The 12,938-nt window shown below is 42.6% G+C and overlaps 2 protein-coding genes across 2 annotated transcripts; one reads left to right on the top strand and one right to left on the bottom strand.

Moving 5' to 3' along the window:
* The first annotated feature begins 127 nt into the window (after window positions 1-127).
* On the top strand, window positions 128-679 carry LOC113735510 (uncharacterized). The gene has a single exon (XM_027262510.1). The coding sequence runs from the start codon at window positions 128-130 to the stop codon at window positions 677-679; it is 552 nt and encodes a 183-aa protein (XP_027118311.1).
* A 10,656-nt stretch (window positions 680-11,335) lies between these two features.
* On the bottom strand, window positions 11,336-12,460 carry LOC113735508 (uncharacterized). Its single transcript, XM_027262508.1, has one exon. The coding sequence runs from the start codon at window positions 12,458-12,460 to the stop codon at window positions 11,336-11,338; it is 1,125 nt and encodes a 374-aa protein (XP_027118309.1).
* Between the last annotated feature and the right edge of the window lie 478 nt (window positions 12,461-12,938).

Below are 12,938 nucleotides of genomic sequence, written 5' to 3'. Positions count from 1 at the left end.
ATTAAAGGATCAATGCTCGATTATGAAGGGAATCAACATTGTAGCCAATGATCTCAAGTTGGCTGCACATATACATGTCCCTGATTAATTGCAAAGCAGAAATTTTGAAATCCTTGAGGGAAAGAGAATGCTTAGAACACTCTGTTCGGTGAACTGTGCATACACTACTTGTCTTCGTGTCTTAATTGTGGTTAATTCACTTGTTGATGAACTGCCAGGTTCGGTGAGCGACTTAAAACTTGTACACTATCTTGACATCTCGAACACCGAGATTCTAAAATTTCCAGATTCAATTTCAGAACTATACAATCTGCAAACCTTGAGACTCTATGATCTGATAGAGTTGCCAAAGAATTATGAGAATCTGGTCAGTTTGAAAGACCTTTATATTGAGAGGTTCGAGGGCTTCGACAGACTGAGTGCTGTGCCTCTTCAATTTCGAAAGGTAATCAATCCTTCTTCTTTTAAAGCATGCTTTAAAGCATATCTACACTGCAAGTGTCCGATTGAGAAGTTAGACACGTTATTGGAGCGTCCAGATTTGTGTTATCATTTCAGCATTTACCGCCTCGAGAATGTGGATCGCTATGAGGAGGCCACCAAAGCAAAGCTATCAATTATGTCAAAAACAGAATGCTTAAGGCTTCATTGGAAATGCGAGGAGGGAAAACAACAATGATGAAGAGGTTTTGGATGGTCTTCAACCTCACGAAAACATAAAAAATCTGGCAATTGAAAATTACAAAGGTTCAACATTTCCTCTCTGGATGGAGAATACGAGTCAGCCACTGATACTTCACCATCTTGTGAAGATGGAGTTGGAGGACTGCAGCTGTTGTAAACAAGTTCCGCCACTGGGTCACCTTCCCTGTCTCAAAATTGTAAAGATGCAAGGGATGGTCAATGTTGAAAGTATTGAGGCAGACTTCTATGATTTTACAAATGTTCATGATCAATGCAGCACCAATAGCAGTGCAAGTCAAGTTTTTCCGCAATTAAGAGAACTCACACTAAGGGAAATGACAAGTCTAGAGAAGTGGTCCAAACCTGCGAATCTGTCGAATCATTCTTCAAGTGTCTGTCCTCTTCTGCAGAAATTTCAAGTTGACCAATGCCCCAAACTGAAATGTCTCCCAAATGTAATGACTACCAGTCATAGGCTGAGAAGGCTAGAGGTTGCCATGTGTGACAGTTTGGATTCCCTACTAGAAGGAGTTGGAGGACTTGCGTCACTCGAGGATTTGGATATACGTCGCCTGCCATCTCTGTCTCAGCTGTCTATTGGATGTTTTGACAGCCTCGAGACTTTGACAATAGGTGACTTATCTGGTGCTCCAGAGTTTGACTGCAACGGCCAACCCGCTATTGGCTTTCGAACCTCTTGACTTTTGAAAGGAGGGGACGGAGAAGTCGCATCTTTGCCTGAGCAACTCCAATATCTCCCAGCTTTGAGGTTTTTGATGATATCGGGTTATGGTGGGCTGGCGACTCTCCCAGAGTGGATTTCTAAGTTACATTCCCTTCAGATTCTGAAGCTTGAGTTTTGTTGGAAGCTTGCGCATTTCCCAGCTTCAGAAAAAATGCAGCAACTTAAGCATTTGGATGAGCTTGATATTTGTTATTGCCCCCTTCTGGAGACGAGGTGCACCAAAGGAAGCCGCCCAGAATTGCACAAGATCTCCCACATTCCTAGAATTATTGTAAATTCTGAAGAAATCAAATTTCGCTCACGAAATAAGAATAAAAATGTAAGCCGCTTTTATCCAGTACATCTTCTCTATTAATTTACTGAAAAGACCCCAAAATTCACTTGCATGTCCCCCATTCCTTCTCTCTTTTTATTGGTTTTTTCCTTTTTTCAAGTTTTGGTTTCACCAGATGGTCAAATTTTCTTGGATTTAAATATGGGGAATACCTGATCTCGGGCCTCTTTTATCCAAAAAAAAAAAAGTATTTTTTTATAAAACATTTATCCCCTATCTTAATTATTAATAGAATACTATCTATAGTATTAATCTTATTTTGGTGATAGGCTACGAAGTGTGGGATAAGGAAGTTGTGTGTTTAAACAACCACAAATCAAGAATAAATTTCCTTCATTTTGTTTTCAGACAACCAACACACAAACTCGGAGAAATAAAGAGAAAGATATTGAGGAATCTGGGAATGACAGGTGCTGAACCTGTGCAATAATAATTACTAAAGAATCCTAATTACCACCACAATTAATTATAGAACAAATTCAAATACTGGAGTAGAGACCCTAGATGTGCAATGGGTTACTTGATTCACCCTATTCTCGAAGAGTTGGCTTGATCCGATATACCAGATTTGTCCATAAAAAATATTAATTTTGAGTACAATGACAAGTAGGGTCGATTCCACAGGGAGCGGATAGAAAATTATTTCTTTTCAAGTCAATAGAATAAAAATTGGGGGATGATTAAAAGGATGGAAATGAAAATAAAACAAATAAAATTCAAAAGATAACTCCACAAATACAACTTACTAAAAATAGCAATTAATAAAATTCTACCCAAAGGATCAACTGTTCAGGTACGGTCTAATTAAATGATCATCGATGCAAAGATATTTCATTCATTGATCACTAGGTTGGCTATAGCTATCAACAAACTCTGACAGCCAATTCTTTCTTACTTTTTCGACAGTCAAGGTACGACCATTGACTGTTTCTCTAACCAGAAAACAATTCTAAGTCCGACCGTAGGAATTTAATTATCCAGTTGCATTAAAACTAAAAGAACCCAACTCTAACCAGTAAACACGCTAAGAGAGTCTATTTAAACTAGATCTTACATTTTTCCAACATAAATCCAATTATGGTGGTTGTCACTAGGTGTCAACTAAACGAACAATTACAGATTCAATTTAATTAACGTGACAGTAGGCTATCAAATTAAATTAAATATCTGGCCATTGATATTCAATTAATAAAATACCCATGAACAATTAATCCAAGAAACGCACGAATAGTAACAAATTGGAAGAAATAATGAAAGTTTGATTAGATCTCACAAATGTTATGGATCGCGCCCTTGCATCAATCTTTGGGTAGAGGAGAAAATTAGCCGCTCCTCATCGTGTCAATCCCGTGTGATTTAATTGAATTCATTCAATTAATTGCCGAAGAATTGGGGAAGGTGAATTAATTGAAGAAACAACAGAGAAGGCTCTGACTTCGCCTTCGTTTTGGAGCCGCAATTACAAAGCAAAAGGCTAACCAAAATTGTCCAGAGCAAGGGTTAAAAGTCAAAAGGAAAAAGACGTCTGGCCTATTCTAATTGCTATTGAAGAGAAGAAAAAAAAGGTGAAAAAGCGTCTGACGGTACAAAAACAAAAGCTAGCCTAATTAATTTCTACCTAAAAGGAAGCAAACGTCTGATACTATAATTGAAAACCAAAGCCAATGTCCCTATTAGACGTGAATCTGGCCTTTTTATATTTTCAGTAGCCACCGCAGGAGAAATCCACCCAAAAGTCCTCTTCAAAGCTTCTCTTTTGGGGTATTAATCCCATGTGTCTGATCCACGTGGATCACTTTTGGTTTCCTGATGTTTCACTTGTTTTGCCAATCCCGCGGGTCTGGCTTTTAGGTGTAGCTCTTCAGTTTCTGGCGTGGGCACACCATGAAATAGAGAGTCTTTTGCAAATTTGCCTCGTGAAAACACTTTTTACACCAATCACCTACAATTCATACAAATATGAAACATGAGCAACATCTCAATACTTAGCGCGGTAAGTAGCCAAAATTAGGACAAAATAACAGTGTAAAATGTGCCAAATAATTACTCTATCAAATCCCCCCACACCTAGACAATACTTTTTCTCAAGCAATTTGAAACTCAGAAGCACAATCAAGGTAGCCACGGTATCAGAGTCGTCTATACTTAACACAAACATCTCGCATCCCCGACAATATTACCAAAATTAGAACACACCGGACAGGTGGTAATTCAAAGAAAATGTATGAATACTAGGACCGCTCAAATCAACACCACGGAATGGAATTACCATAGGCTTGCACATTTATAACATCTCCACCACTGAAAAGTGAACTAAATACACAAATCAAAGAGACTTTAATAGGGTTTTAATGGGGTTTAGGTAAAAGACGGGATAAGAAGGTGAAGATAAGGTGCAATGTGTCAGTGAAATGTCTGATATCCATCACATAACCACAATGCTTCACCGGGAGAATTCCACAAATAAGACAGTGTCACTTGCTGTACATACTGTGCAAGTGCCGCCAAAATTTTTTATTTTTTTTTTTATTTTTTTTTTTGGAAGAATGTCTCGCAAAGCGTGGGCACGCCCTGTAAGTCAGAGTCTTCTGATCAGCAGCTTATTGTCGATTTCTCCCTTTTTTTTCAGATGCACAAAGATAGTATCATACAGATTCTACTCTAACAGCACTTGCGACCCCAGATTTAGTTGCCTTGCACAAAAGATGGAATTCAAACATCTCTTGATAACACGGGGGTGAACAAGAAAGTCTAAAGAAGTCTTGGGTTATCAATATGGCTGACAAACAACTTGACGGATAAAAGTTCAAATTGGTTCACTATTGGAAGATAAGACGAGGGCTTGATTTTGAGATAGTTAAAGAGGGTTAAATCCTAAATGCTCTTATCATTTCAAACGCATCCAATTCAACAAAATGTAGTCTCGACATGTATAAAATAGCAAGTTCTAGAATGTCAATACCATGTGTGATACCCATTCAATCCAACAAAAATAGAGCAAACAAGAACAATGTGCTCATGCATGGCTCAAAAGCTCCCAAATTACAAGAATGAGTCAAGTCCAGCACATTCAACATTCAACGACATTGCCAAGGGAAGCAAAATGCACAGCTAGCATATCTGACCACATACCCATGCACCATGAGTGTACAATTCATCATAGCAGCATGCTCTAACAGTTAAGAAACGAAGCAATATAAAGAAAGTCAACTAACTATACCCCCTCTTTTTTTTCTTTTCCTTTCTTTCTTCATTTTTTTTTCTTCTTTTCTGGTTGTTCCCATTTTTTCTTTTTTTTTTTGAATAAAAGGAAATAATGGAAGTAAAAAAGAAATAATAGCAACCATCCCCCCCACACCTAAAATCTACATTGTTCTCAATGTAGAAATGACTGATGAAGTAGTAGGGGATAAGGAGAGAAACTTCCCTGACCACCGAGAGAAGGCACCGAGACACTAAGGCGGAGAAGGATGAGGTGGAGTGAAACCAATGTGAGCGAAGAAAGTCGCTTGATTCTCTGCCTGAATATGGGCGAAGACTTGTAGCGCTGCAAGACGGCCATCTAATCTAGACACTTGGGTGTTTAGCTCATCGAAGGAATCTTAGAGGTTCTGGTAGCGGGAGTCCCAAACAATAGGATTATGATAGGAGGACGGACCCGCCTGATCCGGATGAGGTGGAGAGTCAGTAGAAGGAGCAGTCGGAGGAACCCGGGGTTGTGGCCTGCCCTCGCCAGGGGGCGTAAACTGATAGACATCGCTTACTTTGAAAATAACCCCCATTTGCTCCAACCTACGCAAATCCAAGGACTCAATTTCCCGAGCAAGAGCGAAGTTGTGCTCTTTGTCGAGATCCAGCAATCCCAGTCGAATAACCAAGTGAGTAATGAGCGAGCCCAGAATCAACGATTTATTGCGCTTTTGAATGACTGACTGCATTTGAGTGGCCACCCAACATCCAAAGTTAACTTGAACTTTGTTTCGCATGCACCAAAGAAAATAAAATTCCGCCTTGGTAAGAGTGTCGGAGGAATCCTTCCGCCCCGAGAAATTGTGAGCCAAGAACCTGTGGATGACCTTCAAGACCGGATCCTTCAGATGAGAGGCTTTGGACTGACTCGGATTGTAAAGTTGCCGATCCGTGAACCACTCCCTCCAAATGTCAATATACTCAGTAGAAAACAGTCTGGTATAGTCACATGCACTGTTAATATATGCTCCGGATGCAATGGTATCCTCACTGACAAACTCCAAAGTCGGATTAAACTCATTAATGGACATACTATACTGGGTGCCTTTTAATTTGAATTGAATAATCTCCGGCTCATCCAAAGTGATGAATTCATTTCTGGTGAACTCGAAGGTGGAGTAGAATTCACAACATAACTCCTCAAACGTAGGGTAGTCAATAATTAGATACTTTTGCCAACCTATTGCCGAGAACAACTGTTCAACTTCTCGTGCAATTCGCAAATGGTCCAGGGTTGAGGCAAGGAAGCACTTACAAGGAGCAAAAGAACGGTGCACCAAACTATTAAATCGGTCCTGCTATGCCCTTGTAAGATTAGTGACCGGTTCCTCCCACTCTCCAGGAGACATAGTGCTCTTTTGCAGGTCCAAACGGGACCGAATAGGGGGTTAAACCGGGGCTCGCCTCTTACGAGGTTGGGACCCAGACGGCCCAGCAGTTGTTGCTTTTTTCGGAGGCATTCGGGGACCACAGATAGAGTATAATCAATGACAGAGATAGCCAATCAACCACCCACAAGAGGACAGGGGATCACAGCCAACAAATAATGCTCAATAGTCAGCGGTCGAAGAGCAAAAAGGGAGCACAATTACCCCACCAAATGACGACAAGGCAACAAACACAAGAATTTCCCAATGGCGGCACTTCACAGACAACAATAAAGAAAACAAATCCAACACCTCATAAATTTCACTAGCAGTCAATAATAATCAACAATCGGCTAGTTACTGACCATGTGTACCAAAATCAGATTCGCCAGAGCCCATAGATGTAGCAAATCCCAATCTGAGTCAAAGACAGCAATAAAATTCCAAATGCGAAGACCAATTGACCAAAAATTTGGTAAAATAGGGGTACCACTTTTATTTTCTGGTCCACGCTGGAGGAGGCCATGGAGGTGACGCACGGCGAGGGGAAAAGAAGCCCAAGGGCAGCACGCCGCGACTGCAGTGGTGCGTGACGAAGGCGCGCGGCGGTTGAACTGGGCAGGCCGCGCGCGCTGTGCTGCTGAAGGGGGTACCGCGCGTGCGAAATGGAGGCTGCTGGCTGAGTGGGAATGTGCGGCTGGCGGTCGTGCGAAGGTGGAGCAGGCGCGCAGGTAGTGCTCAGGGGGGTCACGCGTGTGAGAGGGAGGAAGAGCGCGCAGGTAGGTCGCGCGCGCTAGGTTGCTGAGAGGATGCGCACTGCTGGGGCTGCGCGCTGAGGGTCCCGAGCCTGCGTGAGCTGGGAGCGCGAGGTCGCGAGCGCCTGGCAGACGTGAAGAGCAGGACCGCGTGCTATTGGGCGCGCGCGGGGTCTGAAGGGAGGAGGGGAAGGCGCATGCGAAGGAGGAGCAGGCACGCAGGCAGAGGGTGTCGCGCGGACTGGTGCGCACTGCTGGGCATGGCTGGGCCCACAAGAGGTCGCACGCGCTGGACACGAGATGGGGGACGCTGCTTGCGCCGTGGGTGACCAGATCTGGTAGGTCATGCGAGGAGGAGGGAGCAGCAGCGGTGGACAGCGATGGAAGGTGGCGGCAGTCTTCACAGGGACAAGAAGAAGGCTGCTGAGATGAAGACTAAGGGGTTGGTAGGGAACTAGACAAAACTAGACAAGGAGAAGAAAGAGTGGAAAAGTAGCGTCAGGGTCAAAAAGTCTTTTTTTTTTTTTTACTTTCATTAGCGGAGGGGTAGGAGGGCGTGGGCACCTTGGAGAACATGGTTTTCTGCCCAACGCCTTGCGACTGCCAGTCTCCAATCTGCTCAGGGCACCTGGCACACCCCTTCCAAGGCGTGGGCACGCCTTGGAATTGCTAGTCTTCTGTCCATCACCACAAAAACAATCAAAATAGAAAAATAAAACTGAAAAATTACAAAGTAATGAAAAATGATCCCAACTAATACTGTAATCCTTGGGTTGCCTCTCAAGCAGCGCTTTTTTTTAATGTCTTTGACTAGACATGGCTATCAGCTGTTTAGGCCTCAAGATCTGGATCATCAAGAGATATAACCTCCACTTGCTCACTATTAAACCCCTCTTAATAAGGTTTCAAACGGTGACCATTGACCACGAACTTCTTCTCCGTCTTGAAACTTTGGATCTCCACTGCGCCATAATGAAAAATATTAGAGATAACAAATGGACCAATCCAACGCGAACGCAACTTACCCGAAAAAAACTTAAGCCTCGAGTTATGAAGGAGAACTTTTTGTCCTACGACAAATGACTTTCTAGAGACCTGTTGGTCATGAAAAATTTTACTCTTCTCTTTATAAATTGCGGCGTTCTCATAGGTTTCATTCCTTAGTTCCTCCAACTCCTGTAATTAGAGCTTTCTATGTCCTCCGACCTCCATAAGATCCAAGTTACACCGCTTGAATGCCCAGAACGCTCGGTGTTCAAATTCCACTGGAAGGTGACACGACTTCCCAAAGACTAACCTGTATGGGGACATCCCAATCGGTGTTTTATATGCAGTGCGGTAAGTCCAAAGAGCATCTTCTAACTTCAAACTCCAGTTCTTTCTATCAGGCCGCACCATTTTCTCTAAGATTGACTTGACCTCCCTATTTGATACTTTGGTCTGACCATTCGTCTGTGAATGATAGGGAGTGGACACTTTGTGGAGCATGCCATACTTATGAAACAACGCAGCGATTGTCTTATTACAGAAATGGGTGCCCCTGTCAGTCACTATAGCTCTCGGCATTCCAAAATGGACAAAAATGTTAGATTTAATAAAATATGCAACCACTCTCGAATCATTAGTCCGGGTGGCCTACGCCTCCACCCATTTGAAAACATAATCGACAGCTAGGAGAATATATGAGAAACCATAAGACGAGGGGAAGGGACCCATGAAATCTATACCCCAAACATCAAAAATCTCAACAAACAATATGGGGGTTTGACTCATTTGGTCTCTACGAGAAATATTCTTTACCCGTTGACACTTATCACAAAATTTGCAGAACACATATGCATCCTTAAAAAGAATAAGCCAATAAAAACCGCTCTCTAACACCTTACGAGCTGTTCATTTTGGCCCAAAGTGCCCCCACATGCAAATGAATGACAAGAATTCAAAATAGAATGGAACTCACCAGCACTTACACACCTTCTGATCACTTGATTCGAGCACTGCCTCCACAGGTAGGGGTTATCCCAAATATAATGCTTGGCATCACTCTTCAGCTTATCTCGCTTAGCCTTTGGTCAACCTGCAGGCAATTGATTCGTTACCAAGAAGTTTACAATGTCGGCATACCATGGTACAGATGAATCAAGGGCTAACAATTGCTCCTCGGGAAATGACTCTCTCAACGGCAGATCTTCCTTATTCGTGAGCAATCGGCTCAAATGGTCAGCCACCAAATTCCTGACTCCACTCTTATCCTTGATTTCTAAATCGAACTCCTGCAGGAGCAGGATCCATCTAATGAGCCTCGATTTTGCATTCTTTTTCGCTAACGGGTACCTCAGAGCTGCATGATCAGCGAAAACAATTACTTTCGCACCCAATAAATATGACCTAAATTTTTCTAGTGCAAAAGCAATAGCTAGTAATTCTTTATCCGTCGTGGAGTAATTAAGTTGGACTCCACTCAATGCTCTCGATGCGTAGTAGATCGCGTGCGGCGCTTTTCCAATTCTTTGCCCCAATATGGCCCCTACGGCATAATCACTAGCGTCACACATTATTTCAAATGGTAGGCTCCAATCTGGTGGTTGAATGATGTGCGGCGATATCAACGACTCCTTTAATTTATCAAAGGCTACCTTGCATTCACTAGTGAAGTTAAAGGGTACGTCCTTCTGCAGTAACTTGAATAGGGGTGCTCCTATCTTTGAAAAATCTTTGATAAATCTCCTGTAAAATCCTGCATGCTCAAAAAAGAATGCACTTCTCCTACACACATGGGGTAAGGTAGAGCAGAAATAAGGTCTATTTTAGCTTTATCTATCTCTATTCCCTTGGCCGACACAACGTGCCCTAAGACAATACCATGCTCGACCATAAAGTGACACTTCTCCCAATTAAGAATCAAATTCGTTTCTATGCACCTTTTCAGAATTAAAACTAAATTATCAAGACATTCCTCAAAACTATCTCCGTATACGTTAAAATCATCCATGAACACCTCAATTATCTTCTCCACATATTCTAAAAAAATACTTACCATGCACCTTTGAAAAGTTGTTGGAATATTGCAAAGACTGAAAGACATCCTACGGTAAGCAAACGTACCAAATGGGCAGATGAACGTGGGTTTTTTCTGATCCTCCGGTGCTATCGCAATCTGGAAGTATCCTGAAAAAGCATCCAAAAAACAATAGTAAACACGACCAGGCAACCTTTCAATCATTTGGTCAATAAAAGGGAGAGGAAAATTGTTCTTTTTCGTCACAGAATTTAGCCGCCGGTAGTCAATGCACTGACGCCAACCTGTAGCTTTCTTGACCGGAACCATGTCACCCTCCTAGTTCTCCTCTACAGTCACCCCCGCCTTTTTCGGGACCACTTGAACAGGGCTCACCCAAGGGCTGTCCAAGATAGCGACGATGATCCCTACCTCCAAGAGTTTGAGTATTTCTTTTTTCACAACCTCCATCATTAAGAGGTTCAATCTCCGTTGTGCCTGTCTCACCGGCTTTGCATCGATCTCGAGTCTTATTCAGTGCATGCATAAGAATGGACTTATCCCTTTGATATCTGCTATACCCCACCCGATCGCCTCCTTATGTTCCCTAAAGAGTCGCACTAGTCTGTCCTCTTGACTTGGAGATAAATGGGCAGAGATGATCACTGAAAGCGTCTCCCGATCTCCCAGGATTGCGTACTTCAAATGCTCCGGGAGAGACTTAAGCTCTAACTCCGGCGCCTGCACAACTGAAGGAAACAGTTTTGTATGAGTTTCCGGCACAAAGAAAGAAGTAAACTCATACCTTGGAGAAACAGTGGGTAGTGAGTGTAAGGTTTCAACAGCATGGTGCAACTCATTCCTCATGTCCACATCAAGAGTTACACCCAACTCAAGATACTTGATTAGAGCCACTTCCAATGCGTTTTCGCCATCTAATTCGAAAGTTTCCTGCACAAAAGACTCAATAACACTCAAAGCAAAGACTGAGTTAGATTCCTCTGGATACTTCATCGTCTCAAAAATATTAAAATTCATAGTTTTTCCATCAAATTCCATTGATAAAGTACCCTCATTCACATTTATCTTGGTCTTGGCAGTGCTAAGAAACGATCTAGCTAACAAGATAGGCGACAAATTTAACGACTTTTCATCTCCCATGTCCAGGATATAAAAATCTGCGAGAAAAACTAATTCATTCACCTAAACCAAGACATCCTCAACTAGCCCCTCAGGGTAAGTATTAGTGCGGTCGGCTAGTTGGATTATGATGACCATTTCTTTAAGGGGTCCTAGATTTAGAGATGTATAAATGGTTTTTGACATCACATTAATTGATGCCCCTAAATCCAACATGGTCTTCCTGATCGGCGTATTTCCAATCTTACAGGGGATCGTAAATATACCTGGATCCCGACATTTGGGTGGAAACTTTTTTTGGAGTATGGCTGATACGCTTTTCCCCATGGCTACTCGTTCATCCCTTCTCAACTTTCTTTTATGGGTGCACAAGTCCTTGAGAAATTTCACGTATTTCAGTACTTGCTTGATTGCATCCAACAAAGGGATGTTGATCTCCACCTTTCTGAATACGTCCAGGATCTCTTTCTCCTTTTCCGTCTTCTTCGCCTTCTCTAACCTGCATAGAAAAGGGGGTAAATTAGATTTAATGGGCACAGATGGAGTAAGAGTTACCTCAGGGTTGCCACGGATGCGTCCTTCTTCTTTCATCTCGTTTTCGATATCATCTTCATTCTTGCTGTTCAGGTTTGTGGCCTTAGGCCCCTCCACCTCTTTGTCACTCCTTAATGTCATGGCACTTACATTCTTGGGGTTTGCCTCAGGCTGTGAAGGCAATTTCCCATAGACGTGGGACTCCAGGCGATTAATGGCAATTGCCATTTGACTCATTCGAATCTCCATATCTTTCATGCCTGCTTTGGTGTCCTGTTGAAACTGAGCAGTACTCGTGACCAAGGACCTAGTCTCTTGCTGGAGTTGAGCAGTGGTCGTGGCCAAACTCTTGAAAATTTCCTCCAAAGAACTTCCTGAGCTGGAGGACGAGGGGTGAGACTTTTGTTGCCACGGTTGTTGGATTCCTGGTGGACGATTGGAGAATGAATTCTGTAGCCTATTACCATAATTGAAATTAGGGTGGTCTCGCCAACTCGGATTGTATGTGTTGGAGTATGGATCGTACCATTTTCGAGGCGCGGGCACGCCTCCAGCCATGTTCACTTGTTCAGCCTCATCCTCTTGCAACAAATGGCACGAGTCAGTGGGATGATCCACATTTGTGCAAATTCCACAGGCCTTTACTTGATGCATGTTTCCCACAGCTAATTGTCGAACAAAAAATGTTAGCTTTGATATCTACTGCTGAATAGATGTCGTCTCCACCTCATTAACCCTATGGGTAGAGTTACTCTCAAGGAAACCAAACTGTTGAGAATTTTCTGCCATAACTTCAATGAGTAGCCACGCTTTCCTTGGTGTCTTGTTCGCTAATGCTCCTCCACTTGCAGCATCAATGATACTCCTGTCGGTCGACTGGAGTCCCTCATTGAAATATTGGATCAATAGTTGCTCACTAATTTGATGCTGTGGGTATCTAGTACACAACTTATTGAACCTTTCCCAGTAATCATATAGAGACTCTCCAGGATCCTGCTTAATGCTGCATGTCTCTTTTCTTAGACTTGCAGTTCGGGATGCAAGGAAGAATTTTTTCAAAAATTTTTTCTTAAATTGGGCCCATGTGGTGATACTACCTGCAGGTAGGTAGTATAACCAATCCTTTGCTGCA

Source organism: Coffea arabica, chromosome 3c (assembly GCF_036785885.1).
Source record: "Coffea arabica cultivar ET-39 chromosome 3c, Coffea Arabica ET-39 HiFi, whole genome shotgun sequence".
NCBI classification, from domain to species: Eukaryota; Viridiplantae; Streptophyta; class Magnoliopsida; order Gentianales; family Rubiaceae; genus Coffea; species Coffea arabica.
The sequence above is the reverse complement of the archived record's forward strand: the minus strand, read 5'-3'. Positions and strand labels throughout refer to the sequence as shown.